Here is a 27,669-nt window from a genome sequence, read left to right on the forward strand (position 1 = left end):
GGGAGCTCCCTGTTCTGACATGAGCCTGACATGACCGAACGTGGCGTGGTTGCATGGAACTTGAAACACGTATCGTATGCTGGCTGCGAAACCCGGCAACTCGGCCAGCCGGCTTTCTGGGACACGGGAACCGCATGATATCATGGCAATCGTGAATTCAAATATGGTATCATAGGGTTGTCTAATCTTGAGCAAGGAAATAGGAAAATGCCATAGGAAAATGCCAGGACTCAAGGAAATAAGGAAACCCGTTCATCAAAGCACAGTAGCCGTCTGTCCTGCGCCAAACACCATCTTTCAAGTACCCCAGTTTCGTAAATGCAGATGCGTCAACGCCAATGATGAGCCCAACTTTCTTGTCTACGCCGAAATCGAACCCCGCCTAGTGCGCTCCGCTTCCCTCCACCTGCCCTTGGCCCAGAGGAAGCACTCGGTAAACACCATATACCAGCCGGTGACCATCCAGAAGGAGATGATGACGCCCAATCCGCCCATGAGGCGTGCGTCCACGATGCGTCGGGTGATGTTCTCTCGCATGGCATCGTTCATCATGAGCCAGCCGTAGATGGGGATGAGCTGTTGGGCGTCGAGGCCGACCTTGCTCAGCTGCTGGGTCTGAGGACCCGTCATCTCGCGTTGTCTCTCGGCAATGGTGTCGGCCATGCGCCATGCGACCTTGTTGTTGATCTTCTCCCAGGTCGCTTCGCAAGCGGCAGTTCTCGCCGCGTGGCCCATGTTGGTGCGGAGAGCGTGGTCCTGGCCAAGCTTCATGGCTTTGGTAACGAAGCCGTCGAGGTCGTTGGGGGGGATGAGGAAGCCGTTGTCGCCGTGCTGAACAATATCCGACGGGCCACCTTCATCGCGGGCAATGACGGGGACGCCGCTAGCCATAGACTCAAGGACCACCAAGCCAAAGGTCTCGGTCACGGAGCAGTGCAAAAAGACATCGCCGCTGGCATAGGCAGTGGCCAAGTCCTCTCCAACCTTGAATCCCGCAAAAACGACCTTGCCGCTCTCCCTCAGAGGGTCAAACATTTCGTGTACTTCTCGCTCGACGTCGGCATTTCGGTTGCCGCCCACGATGTAAAGCTTGAAGTTCAAGCCCCTCGCGTCAAGCTCCTTGGCAGCCTTGGCGAGGAAATCGAAACCCTTCTCACCTGCGATGCGGGAGACGGTCACAAAGATGATTTCTCCATTCGGCGCCAGTTGTTTTCGCAGTTCCTCGCTTCTCCTCCTCGGGTTGAACATGTCCGTGTTGACACCGCGGGTCAAAACCTCGAGCTTGTCTTCTTGAACGTTTTGGCCGATAAGGTATCGCTTCACGAATGTCGATGGGTAGAAAATGGTCTTGACCGAGGCATGTCGGAACAAGTAGCTTTGCACAGCCGCGAAGGCGAAAACGGCAAAGTAACTCAGCGGGGCGGGGAAGAGGATGGCGCAGTAGCCGGCAAGATCAGTTTGAAAGTTGCAGATGACGGGGATCTGGTTCTCCTTGGGCTGCTGTCGCAACTGGAGCATGACTTGGAATCCCAAGCTCGCGGGCGAAGCGAGATAGATCAGATCCGGTGGCGCATCGTCACCAAAGGTCTTCGCGTATAGCGTCGAGTTGCGCACTGGGTACACAATGGAGAGTTCCGGGTTGAAAGGGAGAGGATAGCCGGTGACGCGGACCTCGGGTTGCTTGTCGGCAGGCGACATCAAGGGCGATGAAGGCGGCGTGAAGGTGTTGTGCTTGGTGTGGTTATGAGGCGCAACGACAGCGACCTGAGCGCCATGATCGCGCAGATGGGTCACCAACATCAGAGTCGTGCGACTAACACCGTTGACAGGGCCGAACGACTCGGTGCAGAGGAGAATGCGCTTGCCCTTGAGGGCCGAGGGGAACTGGGACAAGTCATGCTTGGGGTAGGGCGAGCTGCCCTGCGGCGGTTTGACAACCATGGCGATGTGTTGCGACGAGGTTGCGAGGGGGAGAAGGGATTAACTGGCTTCTCTGTCTCTGCCATCGAGAGACGCTCCCAAGGCCACCCGGGACGAGGGAACCGTCTCTTTTCTCTGTTTGCACATTGTTATCATGGTTTGGGGACCGGAAAAGGCCTCCCCACGTGGATGAAGACGACGGCACGGGAATGGACAGTGGCAGCTGGGGGAGGCACATGAGACCCCGAGCCTCTAGCCAACGAGGCTGCAATGGGCGCCGCAGTAACCACCACGAGGAGGTGCTGCAGAACGCAGTTCGTCGATCGCGGCACCTGGGCTGGTGGGGGAGGGGCAAGTATGGAGGGGTAGATCTTGATCCAGTCCGACCAGCCGTCCGTTTCCATGTCACGGGAGCCATCAAAGGGAACCAGGGCGGTGTATCAACAGGGGACTGGTGCGTTGGTGTCTGCCTCTCAGGGTCCTGTAAGACGGACGACGCGCTCAGCTGGACGGGGAAAGGCCGTGATAACAGGCAGATAGAGGGCTATCTGGTCATGCGCAACAGCGAGTATCCAGGTCAGATACGGCGGCCACTTGCTCGTCCTTTCCGCCTCATCATCACCGTGATGCCCCGGAACTCACTCGAGTTCGTCTGCGCTCCAGCGGCGACTCCGCCTGTGGAACATGGACTTTCTTCCCATAGCCGCCTCAGCCTGAGAGTTCGACGACGTCTTTTCCCGATCAAGATGCCTCCATCGATTGGCAGGTTGTCTGGCTGGTCACATAGCGCAGGCGAACCCCCTGCGAAGGGAGCGTGTGGCTGGCGAATCAGACGGCGCGTCAAAATCACATTGCCCAGTCAGCCAATCACCTCCAAACCGCCCTGTCGCGCCCTGTCGCCGCAAACCTCGAATGGATATCGGAGTCTCAGCCCTCGTGGCCGCGCTGGTCTGGGCCATTGGCGGTCGTTGTCCGGCACCTCTCAACCAGGTTCAGGACGTGCTGCCGCCTTCGATTCAGAAAAGACCCGTGACCGAAAATCCCCAAGATCCCAAATCCGTCAGCGCAGGAGGTTGGAAAAGTCGCAACGGTTCGGGAAGAGACGGAGCGCCCTTCCATTTTCTGAGCTGAACCGACTGGGCGCCGAACTGGCCTGGGGGGATATTATCAGTGGCGCCTTTGCCCGCCTACGGAAAGATCCCACTCTCACTGGAAAGCGTGGAAATGACCCAGACATGGGTCTGCTCTCAAAGTGCAACATGGGTTAGATCCCGGAATGCTATCTGGCTTCGCTAGGCCAAAGACATTGCGATGAGCGTGAAAGTGACACGAGAGAAATTAATTGAGTTCCGAATGGCGCCCATCCTTGTCATTGCTGTCAGTGTCAAATGTACGATGCACGTGGTGGAGTCACGTGTTGGTCAGTGTAATGCCGTACCTGCATCAGACCGACTGCAACTGTAACCACCCTCAACAGCAAACCTCAAGTAATAGAAGAGGTGCATATTTGACCATGAGATCCTACAGTACGGCAATCCTCTCCTCCACCTCCCAATTGTTGATATGGGCGTCTCACCCCGCGGTTCTTTTCGCAACACCCTCAATTGACAGGGCATGGGCCAATATCCCTACTGGGCTTCCTCGATGGCGTCATCGGCCTGCTTGCGCGTCCCTATGTTGCAATCGCCAGGTTTAGGTTGTTGTTCTTCGTACTGTGCTTTTTCAACTATCGACTCCATCAAGCTAAATTGGAAAGCATCAATATTCCTTACGTGATCGGTGACGAAACGCCATGGCGCACGGCAAAATCTTGCACGCAAAGTGCCATGTTAACCGCGGCGTCTCCGCGCGTGAGAGACAGCTCGGGTGACGGGATACGCGGACCGATCGACCGCAGTTTAAACATGGATCTGTCCGTCCGCCGTGTGGAGACTCGATAGACCTTGTCCTGAGTCTGCCGTCCCGTCTTGGCCGACCAGGTTCTTGACGAGGGCAATACTACTACGTAGTATACTCCATGCTGAATCAATTCATTGATAAGCGGATTCGCGTACAACCAGAAGTCCAAAGAAGCAGGTGAGCAAGCATCTTGAAATAAATAATAAATGGCCTATGCAAGTAGGGCCGTACTTGCACTGACTCATTACAGCCGCCCACTAGCGCATTACCCATGCCTCTATCCAAACGGGATGGCATTGGGGCGGTTGGCCCATCAGCAAAATGCCGAAGTCCATTTTCGATGGTTCCATGGCTCTTTGTGGACCGCATCCATGCACAGGAGATTGATTACTTACCTGGGTAGGTGCTAACGCGACCATGATACATGCCCGCTTGTACTATGTAACTAGTGTGGACAATACTACGGACCATAATGCATAGTTGGGTCAGTATGAGAGGATTTGGTAAGGAGGATTCGCGGCCAGACTTGACCCTTGAATGCACGATCAACGCACCGGCCCATCGTAGCCTCGCTAGTATTCGTTAATTGCCATGCGTGGCTGCAAGTGCCGAGCTGAGTACGCCCAATTCGTTTTCTCTCCATAACGCCATTAGCCGATGCGTTGTCCAACGCCACTCACCAGTTAGTTACTGGAGTTTGCGATGCCCCCATTTAACTATTTGCTCTGAGTCGAGTCAAGCCACGTAACAGGACGGAAATTGGTTTAGCTCCAGGGGTTCTCCATAACTCCGGCAGAAGCGCCAAGAAATGGCAAATGTTCAGATCATACTACATAGTAAATATCTTCAGCTTCAAACCAATTTGCCAATTCCTCCGGCTCAGATATCGTATGTTCTGAGGTTTGTAGCGTGTAGATTTGCTGCAGTGCGGATAATTACAGGGAGTCGATAATCAAGTCCGATAACCGATGCCGCCGATCATGATTCGCTAGGCTCGGGCTTTGTCGCTTGGTTTCAGAGGAATGACACTGTGGCTCGCGCGAGAAAAAATGGTCCTGCCATATTCCTTCCTAATTTCCTTGGCTTTCTCTGTGACAAAAGAAAAAAAGTCTGGTGCCAGGTTTAAGCCTCAGCTGTCAGTCGCCGGTCAGCAACTGCGGCTGAGCCAGGGTGGTGGCGTTGATACAGACCACATTCCAGGGCATCTCGAATCCATCCGTTGCGGAGCCGGCCGAGTAATTCAACGCACTCCAGTCTTGACCCACCGTCCTGCCCTTCCAGGCTCCCTTTCCTCGCGCCTCGGCCAGTTGCCGTAAGGATGACGGGCAGAAGCACAGGCAGCGGCTGGCCCCTGGCCTGGTCAGCGTCCAGGACGCGCCAGCCTAAATCGGCCCAGCCGGCATCGGATTAAAATCCAGGGTAATATATAAGTGGGTAAGGTAGGGACAGATAATTGACTTCGTGGGAGTGGCGGATGTTGCTAAATAAATCTGGGGGGCGTTCGCATGCTTTGGTCGACCTCGGGAGGCGTCCACACTGATATGCCATACGTACGTACTGTACGAATGTATGAATGTATAGCTTCTAGACCGGACCCGCAGCCACAGAACTACGCGTCGCCTCAGCTCGCCCAGTCCGAGTTTTACTGCCTCTAGTGTCTCCCCTTGTGAGCAGTCTTCCTAGGGTTCTGCAATTCGTTGTCTCGTCGACTCATGCCATGTGTCTGTTATGCTTGGCACCGAGACACACGTGTTGACAGAACCCCCCTGTCGTTTTGGTTGATGAAGAAATCTCGGTAGTCTCCCCACCGAATATTATTGCTCACATCCGTCATCCTATCCCAGCCTCAGCTTCAGGAATTTAAAACAAGGTGGCGGCATTCAGCCATCAGGAGACGGACGGAGACGGCGTTCCACCTTCAACTCTTGGCTTCGTGTTTCCTCTTGCGGTGGTATTTTTGGCAACATACGAGCCCACCACCAGGGCGTTACCGCCTCTTCGATCGCCGCGTGATGACCGGACATGTCGGAATCCTGACAATGACACCGAGATATCGGCGTGATGGTGATGCTTCCCCAGGGCACAGTGCAATTACCCACCTTGAAAGCCATACGCGGGATGCAAATGACCGCCCGTGCACCGCAGAAGAAAATGGATCCCCCGGCGCTTTGGGCCAGGCTGGTCGTTTCCCCGTGGAGGGGGAGGTTGGCCAATTTGGGTGTCGTTTGGTGGGATAGACGGGTGGTGGGTTACAGTGCGAATCCACAGTGCCTCCCAGTACATCTGGCCATGTACCCGCAACCTTCCAGCCCGGCTTGTTCCTGAGAGCCGTTCCTACGGCTGATGGAGTTTTCCGACCTAGACCAGCTCAGCCGCAGAAACCCAGCCCTTCTAGTGAGAATGCGGCGGCGGGATGCAGCGAACAAGGCTGGGCCGCGGCCACAGGGCAGCTGGGGGTGAGGCCTGGGCCAGGTTCCATGGGTTTGTCCCACTGCGGAGGGGTGATTCCGACTGTCATCAACAAATCGACATGGCCTGGGCTTCTTCTCTTTGGACGTGTCTCGGTATATAGTACGCGCGCCCACTGTACTATTGAAAACTATTGAAAGGGGAAAACTATTGAAAGGGCGGGCTGTTGAACGAAACCCCGCCACAATTTACAGCCCCCCGAACAGCACTCCTAAGAGTGACAATTATCACGGCTGAATCGTCTAGACTCTGGCTCGATCGCCCGCTAAAAATCCAGGCGCGCCCAGCAAGTACTCGCTACAGGATGATGTCGTTGCCAGGAGCCGCAGGACTGGGCCCGCTGGGACGCCACCGTCAGCGACCCCCTGGACGCCTTGGCTGCTAGCCCCCCTGGCCCCTTAAAAGCTCGAGCCCTGTAAGCGCTGTAAGTGAGTGGTGCGCGGTGGAGCCTTGGAGATAAATGGCACAGAGGTAAGCTTAGTGTCCGAAGGGACGCGAGAGTTGGTTGAGGCTTTCAAACCACGGCATTGGAGTTTTGACACGGTGTCTTTGGTGCTGCATTACGTAATTTGCATTTCAACAAGACAGTTTTGTTCCAGTCGCGCTGAGCCAAGAGAGGACTGCACCGGAAGGGCGAGGGGGGAATGGCAAAAGCGTGTGTTGTTGTTGTTGTTAATGTGGCAGAGACAATCAAGAGAGGCAAGGCCAAAGTACCAACGCCGCTGACACTGTAGGGAGCCGGTACCTGAAGCCAAAGTACCCGCTCCTGGCTGCAACGCGTGCCCCACGCGCCAGGGAATCCAATCCCGGCCCTGGAAAGGCTCTTCCAAGTCCTGACAGAGTAAGGTTGGCATCCCTACCTGGGGCCTTGGTGGGAGTGGTCGGGGTGGGACCTGGCATCAACCCGCCATCACAGCATCATCCCTTGGCGCAGTCCGCTGGCCACTGGCGGGCAGAAACTAATCAGCGACAATGGACCTCACCGCCTTAATTTCTTCCGCCTCAGCGCCCTGGAGGTACCTGACGGCGTGGTTACTGTTGGTACTGGGCCTGCACAGTGCCAGCCGCTGTGCGTGCCTCCCGCCCCTCCACTCCGCCCCCCTTTTCTCTGGCTCTGGTACAACGCTGTTGGGATCTGCGCTACGCTACGCTGGTCTTCTTATCCTCTCCTCGAGCCTCGCCCTCCCGTCCCTGCACCACTCCTCTGCCTCCTTTTTTTCCCTTCTTATTCCACTCGCTCCCCCTCCTCTCGCTCACCTGCTCGTTGCTACTTTATACGCGTAGCTTCGTATCTTCGTTTGCGCGTGTTCTTCCCAGCAACAGTGCCCGTGCGAACCTCCCCCTCCACCCCACTACCCAACCTTCATCATGTCCGCCGTCATCTCCAACGGCGCCGAGGCCAACGCCTTCAAGGGCGATATCAAGGTCGAGAAGATCTGCTGTGTTGGTGCTGGTTACGTCGGTATGTTCCCCGGAAGCTCTTTCACCTGCAATACCCCTCCATCTGGCGAGGCGAGACTCGAGACTCTCTTGTGCCAGTCTCGCCTGCGCAACGCCTCAACCCACCCAGAACGAGCGGTGAAGCGCCAATTGACCGCATCTCGACTGACATCCTTCTCTCAGGTGGTCCCACCGCTGCTGTCATCGCCTTCCAGAACCCTCACATCCAGGTGACCGTTGTCGACCGAGACGTGACCCGTATCCGCCGCTGGAACTCGCTCCACCCTCCCATCTACGAGCCCGGTCTGCACGACATCATCAGAATTGCCCGTGACGGTAGCCGCGAGGCCGCTGTCGCCAAGGAGCCCAGCACCGAGGATGCCGTCACCCTTGCTACTCGACAGCCCAACCTCTTCTTCTCTACCGACATTGCCAAGCACATTGGCGAGGCCGACATCGTCCTCGTCGCCGTCAACACCCCCACCAAGTACCGTGGTGTTGGTGCCGGCAGTGCCACCGACATGACCGCCTTCGAGGCCGTTACCGGTGTTGTTGCTCAGCACGCCCGCGAGGGCGCCATCATTGTCGAGAAGAGCACTGTCCCTTGCCGCACTGCTCAGCTTGTCGCTGACACCGTAAGTCTAAATTCCACCTAGAGGAAGCTCGTGGGATTATCCTAGCTCTAGGAACGCTCGCTGGAAATTTCACATGTCTAACTTGCCCGTCTAGCTCAACATGCACCGCCCCGGTGTCCACTTCGAGATTCTCTCCAACCCCGAGTTCCTGGCTGCCGGTACCGCCGTCGCCGATCTGCTGTACCCTGACCGTATTCTGATCGGTTCCAACCCCACCCCCGCTGGTAAGAAGGCCGCCGAGGCCCTTGCCGGCGTTTACGCTGCTTGGGTCCCCCGCGAGCGCATCCTGACCACCAACGTCTGGTCTTCTGAGCTCGCCAAGCTTGTCGCCAACTCTATGCTGGCCCAGCGTATTTCCAGCATCAACTCCATCTCTGCCCTCTGCGAGCAGACCGGTGCCGATGTCGACGAGGTCGCCCGCGCTGTCGGTGTTGACCCCCGTATCGGCAACAAGTTCTTGATGGCCGGTATCGGTTTCGGTGGCAGCTGCTTCAAGAAGGACGTTCTCAACCTGGTCTACCTTGCCGACACTATGGGTCTCCCCGAGGTCGCCGAGTACTGGCGCCAGGTCGTCAAGATGAACGAGTATGCCCGTGACCGCTTCTCCAACCGTGTCATCAAGTGCCTCAACAACACCCTTGTTGGAAAGAAGGTCACCATCCTCGGCTTCGCCTTCAAGAAGAACACTTCCGATACCCGTGAGGCCCCTGCCCTCGAGATGATCAAGACTCTTCTCGAGGAGCGACCCCGCGAGGTTGCTGTTTTCGACCCCTGCTGCAACCCCCTCGTCATCAAGCAGGAGATCAAGGCCCTTCTTGGCCCTCAGGCCGAGGGTGCCAACATCTCCGTCTACGGCAACGCCTACGACGCCTGCGACGCCAGCACTGCCATCATCATCGCCACCGAGTTCGACGAGTTCCGCAACCAGCCCGCTCCCAAGCCCGCGCCTGCCCCCGTCGAGCCCGCTCCTACGAGCCGCAAGCCCAACCCCAAGGCCGACCCTCGCCCCTTCAAGGCTGAGGTCCCCACCGAGAACGAGCTCCTCGCCCTCCACAAGTACCTCGTCCAGCGCGATGATGTCAAGTCGGCCGATCCCCTCGACCGCTTCAACGTCGAGCCCAGCTGTGAGGATGACTGCCCCGACTGCATCCAGGAGCGCGAGAGCAAGGAGACTGGCTTCGCTACTGGCATGGGCAGCGCCGAGGAGTACAAGCCCAAGGAGCGTGTCGACTGGGTCCGCATCTCCGAGAACATGGCCAAGCCTCGCTGGGTCTTCGATGGCCGTGGTGTCATCGACTCGCGCGAGATGGTCAAGCTGGGCGTCCGCGTCGAGAGTGTTGGTCGCCAGCACCGCTTCTAAGCGACCTGAGAAGGGTCCGAGGGGGCAGGTTTTTGACGGCCGACATTTTGGGTTTCTTAGGTGTATGAATGTGTCGTCTGGCAAACAATTATTACTGTTTTAATAGGCATGAAATGAAGATTTGGACGCGGCCGACGAGACATGTGGAGGAGGCTTGTCAACTGGATGGACAAGGGTGCGAGGCGTGGGAGAATGGGTCCTGGATATAGAACTAGATCTCCAAAGCATGAGTTGGCTTGAAAACACTAGATCAATCAATTGAAGTTAAACTAAACATTGGAAATATTTGTTTGCTTGCGCATTGCCTAGGTTGGAAAATGTTAGGAGAAAGGGAGTGCACAACGGAAGAGTTTGGAGAGCAGACTTTGATCACGGGACTAAACTCGTGGCGGATCATGACATCCTCATCCACGTGGGCTCTGCAAGCACTTAACTCCCGCTTCTTCCCTTGCCACGAGGCGTTTTATTCCGGTGGATGATGATCGCCAGTTGCTTCGCAGTCCATGAGACGCAGGCCGGGATGGGGATGGATTCTGTGCTAGAGGACGGGGAGGCTCGAGCCGTGCCTGTTTCAGAAGACGATCGGCAACGTCTCAGCCATGAGGTGCGACTTCAACCAGCCGACATTCCAGACAGCGCCAAGTAACAGCTCCATGTAAACGCTAGCTCGGCCCCTGGATAGCCCTGCTCTCTAAGGGTTGTCTCGATTCTGCAGTGCCAGTCGCATCCCAGGATATGCAGGGTTGCATTGAGGATGTGAACAGACCCTCGCGCACTAACCATCGCCACCGTTTGTCCACTTGCACGGGGCTGCAATGTGACAGCCACTGCGTGGAGTGGCGGCTGTCAACCCCTTCGGGCGTTTCATCGCACGAGATGCCGTGCCATCCCATACAAAGGCCGTTGGACGACGTCTCCGCGCCAGAATGATCCTCGGAGTTCGCAGATCTCTGTGTGGAATTGTCCTTCCCACATCCCTCATTACGCGCTGAGTTGGTGACAACTTGCTTCAGAAACGAGAGTTACTTTCTTTGAATGGTCATCGCCATCCCCTCGATTCATTCCCTTTGAGGGAGGCTTTCGACGCGGCACGAAGCCAGCCATTCGTTTCCTTTGATGATTGGAGGGCGTGCGCTTGGACGAGAGACGTAAACAACTTGACCATCGACAAACGATCCGTGAGCACATTGAGAGTTTGGATGCATGATCGCTCCATCGTGGACCGGACGATAAACAACACACCCACGACGGGACCAGTCGACGCATCCCACGACCTTTATGAAGACGATCTCGGCAGGCTTGGCCTTGATATCGGGCCTGATGGCCGTTGTGACGGCCGATGCCTTGCCGCCAGAGGACATTCCACTGCAGTGTGTGCCAATCTGTGGCCCAATCGTCGAGCTGACAACGGATTGCGATGTTCACTGGCGGCTAAAGAAACGAAACCCCGACGGCCTCGCTCGACGTGAATGGACCCCGAAGTTGGCGGTGGAACCTCAAGTCGGTGGCCCTTTCCAGCCTACAGCGGGAGTCAGGTCAACCGAAGTTGTTGATAGGTTCGGGAGGAGGAGTTTCTCGATCATCGTTGCGGCGCCAACATCCTTTCCAGTCGAGGCCGCCGCCACGACCGATAGCGACCTCGATCTGCGGCCAGAGTCGACTCTGACACGCATCACTCCCACGATCGAGAAAGCGTCTTTCAGGACCACGCTCGCAGTGTCAACGCGTTCCACCTCCACCACCACTACCACTATCACCTCTTTAATAACCTCAATTACAATTCCCCCTGTCTCAAATTCCATGTCCGACGAGGCCGCCGAGAGTTCGACGACGAGCAGCTGGAACTGGGATGACGACATCCAGGAGCCAAAGGGACAATTGTATACCCAGGGCAACGCGGAAAAAGACTGTGTGTGCCTCAATGAGAGCTTTGATGTGGCCAAAATTACCGCGCTCTGTGCCAGTTGCATTGCACAGGCAGGGTTCCCCGATAATAGTGAGTAGACGCCATCCCTCGTGGCTTGAGCCACCTCTATCAGATCTCCAGGGCTAACATTCTTCAGATATCAACGTTATCATGGAGGGGTGTAACTTTACCGCCTTGACTTACACACCCAGCCAAGACAGCGCGGCCAACAACATCAACGTCAAGGCCGTTCGGCCGTCTTCGGTCGCTTCATCGAACGCTGCATTGAACGCGAGACCGGCCAGTTTCGGGCTAGCGGCTGCGGCCTTGGGGTTTGTCTTTGTTCTGCTCTGATGGTGTGAGTGAGTGACGATATTTTGGCGGTTGTAGATATGTTGTATTTGCACGGGTGGTGGCATCTTTGTGCGCGTCTATACTCTGCTATTTCATGCTGGTCAGGTGTTTTCCTTTTGTATATTCATTCAGCTGGCGTAGATATCCGGCGTTTTTTTGTACGCCTTTTCCTTGGTGTGAATAGGGCCATGTACGTTACGACTTGAACGGTTTGGAGAATATTTGTTGAGCGCTTGAACTACTAAAATGCGAATTCAATTTTGGAGACTGGTACTCCTCCGACCTTGGCTGTCGCTGCCAATGGGAACGTGATGCATCGGCAATATCCGAAGACCGATCAGAAGGATGATATCCTCTTCAGTTGATTAGCTGCCCTTCCAGCCCAGCTGCAACCATCAGCCATCGTGGGCCAGCGTTAAGCCCGATACTCCAGGGTAGGTGGCGTCACTTTTCGGCGAATGCTACCACAGCGGATTACGTGTTCGCATCTACCTTGAACTCTTCGTAAACGAACAAGTAGGCGCACGCGCTGCTCCCCTTGCGGAGTTGCGGAGGAACACACTGCTGCGCGGAATCCCACCAAGGTAGCGGGCAATATTGCGACGCAGGTGTGTCGGACCGGTCGTTAAGTCCGCGCCGGACGCCGGGCGATAGGCCCGGATTTTGCTGACGTCCGCTTTGGGCTACTGGGGGACAGCCTCATTGGGCTGACGGCAGTGGCTTATTATGGGCTTATGAGATGAAGAGCCTATATAGAACGGGCCTGGAGCCAGAAAGATGACGCTGATGAGGAGATAGAAACCTAAGGCCTACTTACCGGTGCTCGCTTGAATTCCACACTGAAAACGAGCAAAATCCTCATCCCATCTCATCGCAAACCGTCAGCTCCAGCGACCAGACATCACCATGCACGTCATCCTCACAGGCGCCACAGGCCTCGTCGGCTCTGCAGCCCTCGATGCCATGATCAAGACCAAGGACATTACCAAGATCTCCATCCTCTCGCGGCGGCCCGTCCCAATGGCCGAGGAGGCCAAGGACCCGCGCATCAACGTCATCCTGCAGAGCGAGTTTGACAAGTACGACTCGGAGCTGCTCAAGCAGCTGCAGGGCGCCAAGGGCTGCGTGTGGGCGCTGGGTATCAGCCAGACAAAGGTCGACGCCGACACGTACGTCAAGGTCACCAAGGACTACGCCCTCGAGGCGGCCAAGGCCTTTGCCACGCTGTCCACGGGGGAGGCTGAGCCGTTCCGCTTCGTCTACGTCTCGGGCGCGGGAGCGACTCAGACGCCGGGCCGCTTCTCGCCCATCTTCGCGCGGGTCAAGGGCGAGACGGAAAAGGCGCTCGCCGATCTAACAGCCTCGACGCCCACGCTGCACGTCGACTCGCCGCGGCCGGCGTTTGTCGATGCCGCGCACCACAAGGCCATCCAGCCGTACATCCCGGACCCGGGCGCGGTGCACAACGTCAGCATGTTCTTTCTCGGCCCGCCGATCCGGGCGCTCATGAAGGGCATGCATTCGCCGACGCCGATGCTGGGCGACTTCCTGACGCAGCTGGCCATGGGCAAGATGGATGGGAGGCTGGAGGGGACGCCCGGCGCGTCGAAGCTGGGGCCGTCGTGGATTGTGGAAAATAATGGCATAAGGAAGTTGATGGGTTTGTGAGAGTCGCCAAGTCGCAGGGGAAGAAGGGGGTCATTCCGGACGTAGTGTTTAATGGAAGCTTGAAGGGGGAAGAGTTCTATGGGTTTGCGGAGGTCAGATCGTCTCAGCTGGAATATAGTGAGATACGACAGGCGCCAAGCATGTTTTGTCATCCATCAAGCGCAGTATGTTTGAGTATGAGCTATAGGAATTATCTACACTCCATTTTGGAAACTCTCAGAGTGATCTTGTAAACGTGTTCGACCAACAAAATGATTGAGAAATGTTATAAGTGGTGCAAGACCCTTGACGATCGAAATAAAATGTTTCATTATGCAGTTCCTCGTTGCCCGGCTTACCTGTCTGGAAAAGAGGGAGACACACGATAGAATGGCACGAAAAGGTTCGAAATGTGGCTAGGAATGCTGTGTTGGTGTTGGTTACTGAGACTGGCAGATGCGATCGAGGCGTTGGCGCTGGCTGCGAGCACTATCAGAACGATGGGTGAGAGCTTGTTGCTACAGCGCCCAAGCGATGCATTGCCAATTACGAGATATTATAATTTGGATGGACCGGTTTGTTCAAAAAATTGCGATTGGGTTACGCCCAGCTTGCTGTACGTGAAAACAGAACGTGTGACGCTGAAGTGGCCAGGGGATGGGTTGTGTAGTAGCCGATGTTTGGGGGATCTACGTCCTGCATACACTGCAGCTGATCCTCGGTCCCTCATTTACAAGAGCCATACACCATATCCCACGGCCAACTACTTGATCTTACTCATGGATCGTACTCATGGATCGTCAAACGCATCCTAATGAAAGACACGTGGTGGGTGGATAAGGGGACATCGGCTAACAATGCGAGGACAACGAATTTGGCGGGTTGAATCATGACGAGACAACCTAACGTCAGTATAGAGCCATAACCGCAGAATGAGACACCGCGCAAGTCCGTCCATCGCCAAAGCCTGATTGCTTGTGGCCTAGGAGATGGTATGTTGATAGTGTGTACGCCAGCATAAACCTCGTGTGGAGATGGCGCGAGGACGCTTCTGGATATCTAAGCAGAGAGTCGATGACTTCAAGGTCAGAAAGAAGGAGGATGCCCCCACGAGAGGCATTCCATACTTGTTTCAACTTCCCCGACTAACCTAACCTACTATGTGTCTACAATGAACTTCAGAGAGGGGAGTCGATATTGCGGGACAAGACATCAACAGAGAATCATCATCTCGTTGCTTGTTACGACCCATAATGGTGCTTCTTGGTATGAGATATTATGAGCCCTGGCATTGCCAACAGCGAGCTGGCTCGTCGAGATATGGTCGATCATCTATATGACGCTATACTTAAGTCCCTGTTTGCTGTTCTCCGTTTGTCATCGACATTCGGCAACTGGCATCTCTAATCTATTTGGCAATTATTTAGCAGTTTAATAGGTAAACTGCTGAAACGATCACCTAAACATGGCCAGACCTGGCTTTCCCAGGCATCCTCCCCTGGGTCAAGGCGGCTGCCATGGGATCTCTCCTGGCGTGACAACTATATCCCGCTCCGCATCGGCTGCTACCTCGAGAACGGTTCCGACTGTACCCTTAAGCTTACCACTCCTGATGGAGGAATCCTGTTTGACAACACTCCCGGAGGTGATCCTTGAAACAATGTATTCGCTCATTTTACAAGATGGCCCCAGATGAATACCCTGATTTCTCGCCTTACGGTATGGAGAACCCGAATCTTGAGCCTCCAAAACAATCTTGTTGAGGCACCCTCCGACTCCGATTCGGGCTCAGGTTCTAGCTTAGGGGGCTCAGGGGGCTCCCCCGAAAACAATGAGCCTCCCCTTGACCTCAAAGCTTCGGTGGACGGGTTGAGCGGCTCAGGCGATGCATCTGGAAAAGACTCTTCGTTTGATACAGGCAATGGAACCGGAACCGGACTTGATTCGGATGCAGATGACAATGAAGACCTCATTCATCTCGCGCCTGGTGTTGGCTCCGAAAACCTTTTCGAAATTGCCGCAGGTGCTGGGGCTGGTTCGGACGGTATAAAAACCCCTGATTTATTGGACTTGGTGGAAAGTGTTGGAGGAGCGGAAAATCTCATTGCTCTCATCACAAACCCCGATAGCGACTCCGATGGCGACGGCACGAGCAGTATCTATGAGCTCTTGAAGGCTGCTGGCGGAGCAGAGAACCTCTTCCACATGGTGGAAGGCCTCGGAGGCGACATGGATGGATTGTCGCAGCTGGTGGACCAGTCGGAGGACCGCAGAAACTGCTCGATCTCTTCGCGGGCCTGGGCGATGAAGACGGGGCCTATTTCCATGCTCAGCTAGACAATGAAGGCCTAGAAATCGACATCGAAATCCCGGGGGTTGGTCACATGGGTATTGGGCCTGCTTCTGAGGGTACCTACTTGAGCTCCTTCTGGGAGGCGGAGGTTAGGTTCCGCAAACGGATCCGACTTGGACCTCGAACCACCGGAGAAGGCGGTGACGGGTTCGGGTGTAAGGGTGTGGTTGGAGGCGCGGTTGGCGTCGTGGGGATGATAGTAGCTGGTATCGTGGACGGGCTTGGCCAAACGGTGAAGAAGTTTCTGTCTCGAAGATGCCGGGGATGGTTTATGAACATAGTTCAGACATTTTCGAGGCTTCTTCCATATCTGTATTGAGCTTGCATGATGATACACTGCCATTTCTTTTGTTGCCTCGAGTTAATCAATGCCTTTGCATCAATCAATTAACCGATTAATGTTCTACTCTTTCACAACGCCGTCTTTCCCAGACAGGACCCGAGGAGGCACATTGACGACTTGTCCAATCCCCCTCCGAATAAGAACCTCCCAGCGGTTCTAACCCAAGGGAGTACGTAGTGTTGACGCTATTGTTTAGTGATCCGTGTAGGGATTTGGGAGCGGAGGTCACACTCGAGGAGTTTGCTGAAGTGGGAGAGCAACAGGGGTGCAGCAAGCCATCTGCATGTCAACGGCGCCTAGACTTGACTGGTTAGAGGATAATTGGGATGCTTACTTTGAGTCTCCTCTCCTCAACACCATCAATCCTGGTCGCACTGACAGCGCATCGACAGATAGGCTTATTCAGTCGGGAATGAAGGGCGTGGTGAGGGGATACAAAGTCGTAATTCTGCGCTGAACAAACAACAAACAGTAATAACAACAGATTTCCCCTAAAAGCGCCACTGCCTCGAGTTGCTGTCAACATGAAGCACCGTGTCAACCCTGAATTAATTCTAATTATATCCGCAATGGGCTGACGGCTACGGTACCCAGCAACCGGCTAATATGCATGCTCCCAGCGTCTTGACCTAATTGCTTCCGGCCTAACGATTGCCCCGAATTACTCTGCAGTCGCCCATCAATTGACTGCCGTGTAAGCTTAAACCTACATTTCAGCTCTGTTGGGCTGAAACTAGGCTTGACGCAGGGACGGAGCGAGGGCCCGGTAGGGCTAGGGCGATGAGGTGCAGGAGGGCGACCTGCCGACTTGGGCAGGCGATACTATAATAAGATATATCACAGCAGATATTGTGTGGTTGGCGCTGTCCAATCGCTTAGAGAAAGTGAACGCCAGCTTTTTCGTTTGCGTTGGAAATGGTTTGCGATGGCAACGTTGTGAGGTCAACATTGGACAGTCAAGCGAGGGAGCGGGACCTTCTTTCGGACAAAATTGAAATGACGAAGGGAACAACCTGGTTTCTCAGGACCCGAACGAAGGAAGCATTGGCACCGGATTGGCAGAGCTAAAAAGCTAAAAAAGGAGAGCATTGATGTTTGACGCCGAGGCGCAACCGTGACATTGGGAGACTTGCAAGAAGTGGAGATTCACCTCTTCAGCTGAAAGAGGAATACTCGAGACGGAGCAGCGTGTGACCTGAGCGACGACTTCACTGGCCAAACTGACTGCGGGATCAATTTAGGACGGCGGATTCGAGTCGCACGGCCGATCTATGCGAAACCCCGGGCGGGTTGCACGATGCTGCGCCCCTAGTTGGCGTGGGCTAGAACGTTGAGATGCAGATGATGGGTCATGGGGACGGCGTGGGACGAGAGGAGGGTCTAATGGTCTAGACGGAAACGAGAAACGAGAAACAAGAAATAAGAAGCAGTGATGAAGGACGGGTAAACGAAACAAAGAGGATCAACCCTGGGTTTAGGGGGATATAAAAAGCCCATCGTGTCCTCTATGAATTGAGCCATCAACTCCAGAAGAGCAGACACTCCAAGCTCCCTGACCTACACCCTCAACTCCACCTCTTACACACTCCTCGCCCACCATGCGCTTCTCCATCGCAGCCCTAGTCTCCCTCCTCGCCGTCAGCGCCCAAGCGGCCGTCAACGAGCCCTGCTACGGCAAGAGTGGCTTCGCCGGCGTGTGCGTGACGACGTCGGCGTGCTCCAAGGCCGGCGGCACCACCATCTCGGGCGCCTGCCCCAAGGACCCGGCCAACGTCAAGTGCTGCTCCAAGCCCAAGTGCGGCTCGGGCGGCGCGGGCAACTGCCGCTGGACGTCGGACTGCGCCGGCAGCAAGGCGAGCAACCAGTGCCCCGGCCCCGGCCAGATGAAGTGCTGCAGCTCCGCCGCCCGCGGCTTCGGCGGCTACAAGGCCCCCAGGATCCCGGCCGTCGGCGCCTGCAAGAGGAACGCCGTCACCGGCGCAAAGAAGATCGTTGCCGCCTTCCCCGGCCGCGTCCGCGAGATCGGCTGTGTCCGTGACTGCACCTGCGGCGCCAGTGGCAGCTCCGACCACTGCTGCGGCCGGGCTACCGACATGATGATCTCTGATCACGGTGGTGTAAGTGCCCTCTTTGGACGTCTCTCACAACCCCACGCTGACGTGTATTCCAGGATGCTACTCTCTCCGGCCGCGAGATTGCCGAGTGGGTCATGAACAACCGCAAGGCCCTTGACGTCAAGTATGTCATCTGGGGCCAGAGGATCTGGACCTACTCCGTCGACAAGAAGACCAAGGCTTGGGCTAGCTGGCGCAGCATGGAAGACCGCGGCTCTCTGACCGCGAACCACTGGTAAGCTGCCCCCCGAGAACATCGTGAAATTTGACCAGAAGACTGACCGGCCGTAGGGACCACGTCCACGTTTCTTACAACAGCTAGATTGGTTGCAGGAACTGTTGAGTGGGGAATTGGTTGGGTAGTGATGACGTTGACACGTTGAATGATATTATCTGTTCTTATATGAATGAGCCTGGCGAGGATGTCAGCCAAGGACAGAAAAGAGTGCACATGAATACCTCCTTGTTTGACCGCTCTGGAATTGGGTCATCTCGCTCCCTGATGTTGACACAGAGTGTGGCACGTGAAGTCACAATCGAGTGTCTGAAGTGTCCATGATTAATATGGAATAAATGCCCCGGTTCTCCAACCGCCGCCAAACCCCTGTCTTCATTGCCTATACGTGATATCATTCAATGTCCATGACCAACTCCCAAAGACTATGCCCCATCTAAGCGCCCACCAATACATTTTTCCTATTCCAAATCGGATAAAACTTTTGAGTAATGCCCCAACCATGACATATATCTTTACATCACAAACGCCTCGCTCACAACCTCGCCTTCATCCGGCGTAACCGCCATCTCTAGTAACTCAGCAGCCGCCTCAATTGTGTCCTCGTCAATCCCTGACTCCATTACCAAATCCTCTTCCACAAAGGCCAGCCTTCCGAGAGCAAGTAGGTATCGCTGGTTCCCACCGTGTGCCGAGGTCAGTTTCTGGGTGATGTCGGCCAAGTTTGCAGTGTGTGGGCCGGTGACAAGCACATGGATGAGGTGAACGCATTGGGAAATGATGCGGTAGAGTTCAGAAGAAGAGTCAGAGGCTGAACGTGTCTCTGACTCGCCTTCACTCGAGAGATTTGGTAGGATGCTTGATGGAATAGGCTGGTCATAAAGTTCGTCTATGGATGAACTCAGACAAATGACTAGGCGAGCAAGGGCGGTGCTATGCGATGCGAGCTGTATTGCGCCAAAAGGATATCGGGCGAACGCTATGAGCGTCCGTAAAGCTGCAAGGCGCACGCTGCGTTTCTCGGCTGGTGTGGTTGCCGAGCGAGGATACTCAGTCAACCTGGTCGCGACTTTGTCAATGATCATGCGTGCGACAAAAGGAGGGTCTTTCTCATCCGTGATGGGGCCGATCGAGCTCGGCAGGGATGAGGTGGCCAGAAGGTCCAGCATGCCAAGGATGTCGGCGAGCTCTTGTTTTGGCGTAAGGAGCATGAGAGGCGTATCAAGCGAGATATGCCTCCAGAAGTGAGCCGCCTTGGATTCGAATCCCGTCTCCGTTTCCATTATCGCGGTGGCGCATGTGAGAGAAGTCGTATAGAGCAGAGATAGGATATCGGTAATGTTGATATGCTCCTCAAGCAATTTGAATCGCTCATCCTTGACACGGTCTTCATCGGGAAATCGATGCCTCCATTCAGCTAGAGTGCATATGGTTGCTTGAGCAACAGGGGCGAGATCTGGAAGAATCCAGGGAGCGACCTCGGTTGCTTGAAGTTGGAACGTAAAGGCTATGAGAGCGACGAGGTACTTGATAGGCTCCCAGTACTGCTCGTCCGCGCAGCGGGTCCATATCTGTACAACCAAGTGGACAAAGTCCACTAACAATTGTATGGGACGTTGAGGGTTGCCCATTACGGGGACCTTCTTGAAGATGTAGGCTGCAAATGACGTGTTGGGTTCCGATGAGAACGAGAATCGAGACAGGACCTCAAAGGTTGGAGGCTGATCCAGGAAGGAGCCATGGTCCAGCACCAGTTGTAAGAACTTGGGATCTGTTAGTCAAGCATCAAGAAAAGAGGGCATTCGCACAAACCTCAAAGGGAAGACTAGGTGGTGCAGCAATCACAATGGGAGGTTGCACTGTGGAAGGCTCCGGTTCCTTGTCAATAACCTGGATGTCATCCATGTGCGTTTCCAGCGCCATAATAGGACTGTCCAGGGCTGGTCGCTTTCGTTTGCCTTTGCTTGGCGTCCTCTCGCCTACATTGGCAGCAACCGACCCGGCATTTTTATTACGACCTTGGCCCTTGCTCGGGCTCAAGACAATGTCCATCTCGTCAAAGCCATCGGCAACGCGCCAAGTCTTGGATGTCTTTTTCGGTGTCGTTAAGCCCGACCCTGTAGCCACAGCAGTATCTTTCCTTCGGGTGCGGTCATTAACCTCTTTCATATCCCTTTGTAGAAACTGCAGCTCGGTGTTGGCATTCTTTTCGGCGACGACGGCGGCTTCGGCGATTCGTTCTTGCCGGCTCAACTGTTCGGCATTGAGCTTCTTCAAGCGAGCGACCTCTGCGTCATGCTGCTGCTGGGCTTTGGAGGAGTTGGTTCGGATGATTGACACCTCGCCACGGGCGGCGTTGAGTTCGGTTTCGAGCGCCCGCAGCCGCTGTTGAAGGGCCGAGACAACATCGCCTGGCTGGCTTTGGGAGGGAATGTAGTGGTTCGGTGCGAGTCCTGGTCGAGCAAACTGGCTTGCCTGAGGCCGATGCAGATTTGACGTTTGAGACTGAAATTGCTGCGATGTGTACAAGGGTTGATTCGTAGCCGCAGCACCGGGCATTCGAGGTGGTGGCTGCCCGGCAGGTTGTCTCTTGGAAGGATGGACAATCGGGTCCCATCGTGGGTTGGGGAGCGGGGGGATGGATCGTCGGGATTCTTGGTGTTGGTGTTGTTGCTGGGAATACTGCTGGAGCGTATTGTCCACCACCGGCCTCCCTACAGGCTCCCCAACATCATTGGTCACCTCTGTGGTATCGAGATCATCGTCTTCGACCCAGATTGCATCTGCGTAGGCGGATTCGGGTTGTTGAGATGGGCCTTTTCGGTGGCCTTGGGTAAGCTGGATAGCATTGTTTTCCAGCTCTTGGAGGGCGTTATCGGGAAGGTCGTCAAGTCCATCGTCGGAAAATTCGTCTAGGTCCATGGCTCATGGATTGGAAAGGTTGGAGCAGCTCCATTGAACGAGGCTGTCCAGGAAGATTGTCAGCCGACGCCTCGTTCGAGAGCCTGACATTGTTTCGCGAGTCCGAGACAGGGCCAGAGGAACGCGTCGCGAGGTCACGTGGGTACTCTCAAGCTGTCCAGACAAACTTGTGGCTGAGCTAGGTGGGAAGCTCGAGTGGTTGTGGCGCAGCAGGTGTGTGTGGATCCCCGCTCCCCTTTCTGTGCTGAAGCATGTGAAAGCTCCAAGTGCGTCATCGACGGCACTGTATCAAGTTCTCTTGGTTGTTTCAGCCAGTGCGGGTATCTTATCTCGGAAGTGCTCTTGATGAAGACGCAGTAAAATATCTCCAATTTCCCCTCACCCCTCAGCCACAGTTTAACGCGTAGAAGCAGCGTGGAAGCGAAGCGAAGACAAGAGGTCCAGGCCAAGGTAGAAAAGTTGTGGGGATTTCTTCTGGGGCATGATGCCGGCTTCCGCGGATTCGCAAATTACCTACGGAGTACGCGCTTGGCGTTTTCATGCCCACAGAAGAAGGATGGAAGAAGATGAGTGTTACGCAGACCTGGTCACTATGCGACGTCACTAGAGGAGCTGCAGATCTGGCATGAGAGTTGCAGAGAGCTGGGAGAGAAGGATGTGTTGTCTTCTGAATGCAACGTGATGCAAGGGTGTATTTATCTGAACCTTTGAAGGACACAAACCTAGCCAGACCGCAACCAATTACTGTAAAAATTCGGGGAACCATTTCCCAGCTTCACTTGGCTAGGTATTCCACGACCATATTCGTCGACTCCGCAGATCTCCCTCAACAGATCTCTCTTCTTGGTTCCACCTTGCGCTTGGCGTGGGCAGTTCAACGGTGACCGGGTACTTGTCTTTTCCGAGTCCCACATCTAATCAGCCCCTGCGTCCATGTCCTTCGGCTCGTGCTCCCAAGTAAGGCCTCGATCCATGGCTTAGCACGTACGTAGCTAAGCCATCGCTCTGGCGGACCAGTCTAAGGGCATCCAGTATCTTTGTGTATCTTATCATCGCCCCCGGCCGGTATTTGGCAGCAACGTCTAGCTGCCGAGCCCGAGTCCAAACTCCGTAGACCAAATCCCGACGCAGCCTTGGTGGGCGCTGTTGAAGTCATCAAGACCCTGATTGGCGGGCGGGTGGAATAAGCACCGATGACGCACTGTAGCATCCGCTGTATTTTAACTACCTCCAGTGCATTCCAGTGCCAATTTGCACGCTGAAACCCCCGGAAACGTCAAGCCACAGCCGCGCGCCCACTGGAAAACTCCGCTCCGCCAGTGCTTTTAGGCTGCTTCAGCCAAGCGCAAGCGTCAGCGCCAGCGTCAGCATCTGCGCAAAACCCACCACCCACATTGGGAAACGGCCATCCTCCAACTTTTCCCATCGTCATCAACCATCTTCCCGACCAACCCTCCCTCTCTTCCGAGCCCGACCGCACGCTCGTGGCTCTCTCGCGGACCGCAGCCCGCTCCCGCTCTTGCCGCCTCGACTCCGAGACGCCGCTCGCCCACTCCGAGATCCTTTCAGCTCAGCTCACCCCCGGCCGCAAGCTCCGGAGTTCCCTTCTCCCTCCCTACCTACTTAATCTTCCGACCCTGCCGTAGTCGCGCGACGCTGTGACTACGAGGACGACCGACGACGCATCCTCATACGACCCCCGCCTAGCAGTAACGCGCGAGACCGGTCGAGACAAGTCGCTAAAACCACGCTGTGACAGCGAAATCGCAAAAAACCCGTCGCTCCCTACACAAACCACCCACCACATCTTCGCAATGGCCCGGTCAAAGAGAGGGGTTAGGTTCCCCAACCGCCAAAATGGCTCCGATGGACGACGATCAAGCTTCAGTGACTTGAGCGATGATGGTCAATCTCCCTCCAAGGGCAAGGCTCAGGCCCAGCTTGCCACTGTCAACGAGGTACGTGTCACTGAGCCCGACGACGGGTTGACGTCCAAAACACCAAACTCCAACATGACGACCCACAACCACCGCAACTCGCGAGGAACCAAGCTGACGATGCGCGCCGTTTCCGCCACACAGAAGCCCCCCACTGCAGCTGATAAACAGGCCGATTACGAGAAGAAAAAGGCCAACTTCATTACTCGCACCTTCTGGAGCTTTGTCATGTTTGGCCTCTTCTTCTCCGCGCTCTTTATGGGTCACATCTACATCATCACCATCATCACGGCCGTCCAAATCGTCTCCTTCAAGGAGGTTATCGCTATCGCCAACGTCCCGAGCCGCGCCCGTTCCCTGCGATCCACCAAGAGCCTCAACTGGTACTGGCTCGCGACTACTATGTACTTCCTCTACGGCGAGACTGTCATCTACTACTTCAAGCATATTGTCCTCGTCGACAAGGTGCTGCTACCTCTGGCTACCCACCATCGCTTCATTAGCTTCATTCTCTATGTCTTTGGTCGGTCATCCTTGGATCTCTTCCTTTTCGCCTGGCACTATTAACACATTTGCTTAGGCTTTGTCTGCTTCGTCGCTTCCCTGCAGGCCGGTAATTACAAATTTCAGTTTACCAACTTTGCCTGGACGCACATGGCCCTGTACCTCATTGTCGTTCAGGCCCATTTCGTCATGAACAACGTCTTCGAGGGCATGATCTGGTTCTTCCTACCCGCCGCCCTCGTCATCACCAACGATATTTTTGCCTACATTTGTGGCATTGCCTTTGGTCGCACCCAACTCATCAAGCTCTCCCCCAAGAAGACGGTTGAGGGCTTCGTTGGCGCCTGGATCATGACCGTTTTGTTTGCCATCCTTCTCGTCAACATCATGATGCGCTCCAAGTACTTCATCTGCCCTGTCAATGTGAGACTCCCTCGCCTGCCTTTCCCCTCGTCATGGACGCGGCTCCTAACCTGATCTAGGACCTTGGTGCCACTATTTTCACTGGCCTCGAGTGCGACCCCAACCCAGTGTTCCACCCCAAGACCTACCAGCTACCCGAGTTCTTTTTCCTTCCTCAGAAGACCAGCTTTTCCGTCACTTTTGCTCCCATGCAGCTTCACTCCCTCGTTCTCGCCACTTTCGCCTCTCTTATCGCCCCCTTTGGCGGCTTCTTCGCCTCCGGCCTGAAGCGCACTTTCAAGATCAAGGACTTTGGTGACTCTATTCCCGGCCACGGTGGCATTACCGATCGCATGGATTGCCAGTTTATCATGGGTTTCTTTGCGTACATGTACTACCACACTTTCATCGCCCTGCACAAGGTCAACCTCGGTATTGTTCTTGAGACGGCCATTACCAGCTTGTCTCCTGATGAGCAGATGGAGCTCGTCAAGAGCATGGGCCGCTACCTTGGCAACCAGGGTATCATGCCCGAGGAGGTAAGCGAACTCATTATCCCATTCTCATCGATGCTAACCGATTACTGTAGTTCGTTGAATGCATTGACAAGTTCATGCCCTTGAAGCGGTGAGACATTCAACATCGTTCCACCTTGGGCGTTTTTTTACACCTTGTTCGATAATAAATGACCGGGCACTACCTCTTCTGCTGGCTTGGCCACATTCTCGGCGTTTTCATTATTTCTTTACTCCATCTCGAGTAAATGGTTGAGAGCTGGGTAGTTCTCAGCATTACGTGGTGGATGAAATGTAAACCGGCAGCGGATGGCGGGGTATTTGGTGCCTCAACGAGCACAACAGCGAATTTAACGAGCAAGATTGCTCTCGGCAGACTGGGGGAAATGTATGCCAGGGTAATTATGGTATCCCCTGTAAGGCAAATCGTCCACAGCTTGATGGGGAAAAAATAAAGCGGACGAGAGAACTTAAGCCGATGTGGAATATCCGCATCGCTTTCTACATGTATTTAATGCGTTCGACGCGTGCTCCATGCTTGTAATATGAATCTCTGGATACTGTTCCAGACTCTAGTCTACTCTAACTCAAATATTTACTTTTATTGAAATATGTTTGCTTTTTTCTTGAGCTGGGTATTGCCGACAAGGAAACGCGACCACCCTGCAAAGTAGTGTTCTGCTTTAGCAATAAATCGTCATTGAAGACGACATATTTTCTCAGGTCTGGCACTACACTTCTGTCTATCAAATTCTCTCAATTACGCCGCATTAAGTCATTGCTCTATCGCTCCCTTCTGGCATCATGTTTTTGGCTTCACCTCCCGCGTCAGCCCATTATTCATACGCCTGTCGCTTCCACCCGCCCTCGGCCTCAAAGATCTTGCCGACCGCCTTACTGACTTTCAAGAGATGTCGGTCCCGATACCGTGGAGCAACCAGAGACACTCCGATGGGCATGCCATTGGCTCCCCGAAACCCCGGGACATTGATGACCGGGTTGTGCAGCGCCTGTCTCGACGTAAGCATACATTCGTACCAGTAAGACGGCTCCTACTGGGTCGCCTGGCAGGTAGAACGCAATGATAGGATGCGAGGGAAAGGGATTTCTTACCGTCCACATGCTGCAGAAGACATGGCTTCCCGTGCTCCTGAGGCCCACCGGCGCCTCGTCCGGGACGCTCGGTGTGATGATGGCTGCATATCGCCCTGCAATCTCGTCCATTCGGGGCCGCAGTGCGGCAATGCCGTCGAATGCAGCAAGTTGCGTCTTGTGGCTGAACTGGTCGACGTTCTCGACATGGCTGACGAGGACGTCGTGGATCTGGTCTTTACCCGCGCGGTACTCGGACAGGAACGCCGTGCGGCCTTCGCTATGCAGGACGACGCGGTACCATTCTTCCATGTTAGCAAAGTCGGTGCCGAGGTCGAGCTCTTCAACAATGGCGCCGTGGGCTTTGAGAAGGATGGCGGCGCGGGCCATGGCATGTCGAGTGCCCTCGCCGGCGTGGCCCCAGACGCTAGTCTTGCAGATGGCGAAGCGGGCGCCTTCAACTCCATGAAACGGGTAGGTCTCTTCTTCATCATCCTCAAGGTCAAAGACATCCGCGAGCAGAACGAGGTCGTCAATACAGCGCGCGTAGAGACCGAGGGTATCTAGGATCAAGGCATAGACCTTCTGGCCCTCGCGCGAGATGGAGTTCCAGGTAGGCTTGAAGCCGTAGATGCCGTTGAAGGAGGCCGGGCGGATGGTGGATCCGCCCGTCTGCGTGCCGAGGGCAATCGGGACTTGGAAGTCGCTGACGGCGGCGCCGGAGCCGGCCGAGGAGCCGCCCGGCGTGCGGGTCGGGTCGTGCGGGTTGCGGGTAGCGGGGCCGATGTGGATGGCGGCGAATTCGGTGGTGGTTGTCTTACCTGCGAATGCGGAATTGGTGAGTAGGTCGGTATTCAGAGCGGGTAAGACAATTACCAAGGATGAGAGCCCCGGCGTGGCGGAGAATTCTGACGGAGGCGGCGTCGACTTTGGGGAAACTTCCCTGGTACAAGGGCGAGTTGTGCTGTGTTGGCATGTCTATCTCAATGTGAGCAACTATTCCCGGCCCGAATATGCATCACGTCGTAGATGCATGTACCTTTGGTGTAAATGACATCTTTAACCGCGATTGGCAAACCGTGCAGTGGGCCTCTCTTGTCTACAGGCACCTTGTCCAACTCTTTGGCCTGCTCAAGGATAAAGTCCTCGTCGAGATACGCCCACGCCCGAACGGCGTCGTTGCGCTGTCGAAGACGCTCAAGGATTGACGTGACATATGCCTCTACAGTGAGGTTGCCGGATCGGATCTCGACGAGAGCCTCAGAGGCTGTAAGACTCCACGGCTTCATCATTTCGAAAGTAGGCTGGATGAAGATTACGAGGACGAAGGTTGGGTTGATGGAGGAGTGTTGTGATGGAGTGAGTGTGTGTTGCTTGCTTAAAAGGAGATTCGCATTGTTTAAATACTTCAATCATATCCATTGATGGAGGCAAGGGCTGGAAGGTCTCGGTCCGTGACGCTGGTAGCCGTTGATTCATTGACTCTCGGCTAATCCGGTCTGCTAAGTGATGTTTTTGATAGAACCGCGGGAACATACGTCTGAGAGTCCTTCAAAGATGCGAGAGGCTCAAAGACTGGCGACTTTCTCGGAAACTGTGCTCAATGATAGGGTAGGCGGGTA

General features: G+C 55.1%; 10 protein-coding genes across 10 annotated transcripts; 7 read left to right on the forward strand and 3 right to left on the reverse strand.

Moving 5' to 3' along the window:
* Positions 1-360: 360 nt before the first annotated feature.
* Positions 361-1,941, reverse strand: BGZ61DRAFT_352980 (family 4 glycosyltransferase; the record flags this gene model as incomplete). The annotated part of the gene is made up of 1 exon (XM_046240470.1): positions 361-1,941. The coding sequence occupies one exon, from the start codon at positions 1,939-1,941 to the stop codon at positions 361-363; it is 1,581 nt and encodes a 526-aa protein (XP_046103688.1).
* Positions 1,942-2,035: 94 nt separating this feature from the next.
* Positions 2,036-3,255, forward strand: BGZ61DRAFT_40723 (uncharacterized protein). The gene has a single exon (XM_046243174.1). It carries the CDS (start codon positions 2,130-2,132, stop codon positions 3,186-3,188), a length of 1,059 nt encoding a protein of 352 aa, XP_046103689.1. The 5' UTR covers positions 2,036-2,129; the 3' UTR covers positions 3,189-3,255.
* A 3,992-nt stretch (positions 3,256-7,247) lies between these two features.
* On the forward strand, positions 7,248-10,078 carry BGZ61DRAFT_453021 (uncharacterized protein). The gene is made up of 3 exons (XM_046246024.1): positions 7,248-7,750; positions 7,912-8,363; positions 8,458-10,078. The coding sequence occupies exons 1-3, from the start codon at positions 7,657-7,659 to the stop codon at positions 9,721-9,723; spliced, it is 1,812 nt and encodes a 603-aa protein (XP_046103690.1). The 5' UTR covers positions 7,248-7,656; the 3' UTR covers positions 9,724-10,078.
* Positions 10,079-11,001: 923 nt separating this feature from the next.
* On the forward strand, positions 11,002-11,983 carry BGZ61DRAFT_494410 (uncharacterized protein; the record flags this gene model as incomplete). The annotated part of the gene is made up of 2 exons (XM_046250762.1): positions 11,002-11,719; positions 11,787-11,983. 2 exons carry the CDS (start codon positions 11,002-11,004, stop codon positions 11,981-11,983), a joined length of 915 nt encoding a protein of 304 aa, XP_046103691.1.
* Positions 11,984-12,491: 508 nt separating this feature from the next.
* BGZ61DRAFT_453023 (uncharacterized protein) lies at positions 12,492-13,864 on the forward strand. The gene has a single exon (XM_046246025.1). It carries the CDS (start codon positions 12,890-12,892, stop codon positions 13,649-13,651), a length of 762 nt encoding a protein of 253 aa, XP_046103692.1. The 5' UTR covers positions 12,492-12,889; the 3' UTR covers positions 13,652-13,864.
* Positions 13,865-15,095: 1,231 nt separating this feature from the next.
* On the forward strand, positions 15,096-16,302 carry BGZ61DRAFT_478619 (uncharacterized protein; the record flags this gene model as incomplete). Its single annotated transcript, XM_046249031.1, has 3 exons — positions 15,096-15,275; positions 15,323-15,674; positions 15,806-16,302. The coding sequence occupies 3 exons, from the start codon at positions 15,096-15,098 to the stop codon at positions 16,300-16,302; spliced, it is 1,029 nt and encodes a 342-aa protein (XP_046103693.1).
* Positions 16,303-17,924: 1,622 nt separating this feature from the next.
* BGZ61DRAFT_353266 (uncharacterized protein) lies at positions 17,925-18,762 on the forward strand (the record flags this gene model as incomplete). Its single annotated transcript, XM_046240499.1, has 3 exons — positions 17,925-18,443; positions 18,497-18,675; positions 18,732-18,762. The coding sequence occupies 3 exons, from the start codon at positions 17,925-17,927 to the stop codon at positions 18,760-18,762; spliced, it is 729 nt and encodes a 242-aa protein (XP_046103694.1).
* Positions 18,763-19,190: 428 nt separating this feature from the next.
* BGZ61DRAFT_533081 (uncharacterized protein) lies at positions 19,191-21,597 on the reverse strand (the record flags this gene model as incomplete). Its single annotated transcript, XM_046253955.1, has 2 exons — positions 19,191-20,438; positions 20,488-21,597. 2 exons carry the CDS (start codon positions 21,595-21,597, stop codon positions 19,191-19,193), a joined length of 2,358 nt encoding a protein of 785 aa, XP_046103695.1.
* Positions 21,598-23,411: 1,814 nt separating this feature from the next.
* Positions 23,412-25,063, forward strand: BGZ61DRAFT_353380 (cytidylyltransferase family-domain-containing protein; the record flags this gene model as incomplete). Its single annotated transcript, XM_046240513.1, has 4 exons — positions 23,412-23,555; positions 23,679-24,057; positions 24,115-24,461; positions 24,521-25,063. The coding sequence occupies 4 exons, from the start codon at positions 23,412-23,414 to the stop codon at positions 25,061-25,063; spliced, it is 1,413 nt and encodes a 470-aa protein (XP_046103696.1).
* A 532-nt stretch (positions 25,064-25,595) lies between these two features.
* Positions 25,596-27,336, reverse strand: BGZ61DRAFT_391539 (amidase signature domain-containing protein; the record flags this gene model as incomplete). The annotated part of the gene is made up of 4 exons (XM_046242828.1): positions 25,596-25,965; positions 26,069-26,868; positions 26,924-27,025; positions 27,087-27,336. 4 exons carry the CDS (start codon positions 27,334-27,336, stop codon positions 25,792-25,794), a joined length of 1,326 nt encoding a protein of 441 aa, XP_046103697.1. The 3' UTR covers positions 25,596-25,791.
* Between the last annotated feature and the right edge of the window lie 333 nt (positions 27,337-27,669).

This window comes from Ilyonectria robusta, assembly GCF_021365365.1.
Source record: "Ilyonectria robusta strain PMI_751 chromosome Unknown BGZ61scaffold_11, whole genome shotgun sequence".
In the NCBI taxonomy this organism is placed as follows: domain Eukaryota; kingdom Fungi; phylum Ascomycota; class Sordariomycetes; order Hypocreales; family Nectriaceae; genus Ilyonectria; species Ilyonectria robusta.

Coding starts and splice junctions, on each gene's coding strand:
- BGZ61DRAFT_40723 (XM_046243174.1), top strand. CDS start 2,130: ATGGACAGTGGCAGCTGGGGGAGGCACATGAGACCCCGAGCCTCTAGC.
- BGZ61DRAFT_453021 (XM_046246024.1), top strand. CDS start 7,657: ATGTCCGCCGTCATCTCCAACGGCGCCGAGGCCAACGCCTTCAAGGGC. Junction 7,751..7,911: donor TGTTGGTGCTGGTTACGTCG/GTATGTTCCCCG, acceptor TCCTTCTCTCAG/GTGGTCCCACCGCTGCTGTC. Junction 8,364..8,457: donor CTCAGCTTGTCGCTGACACC/GTAAGTCTAAAT, acceptor TTGCCCGTCTAG/CTCAACATGCACCGCCCCGG.
- BGZ61DRAFT_453023 (XM_046246025.1), top strand. CDS start 12,890: ATGCACGTCATCCTCACAGGCGCCACAGGCCTCGTCGGCTCTGCAGCC.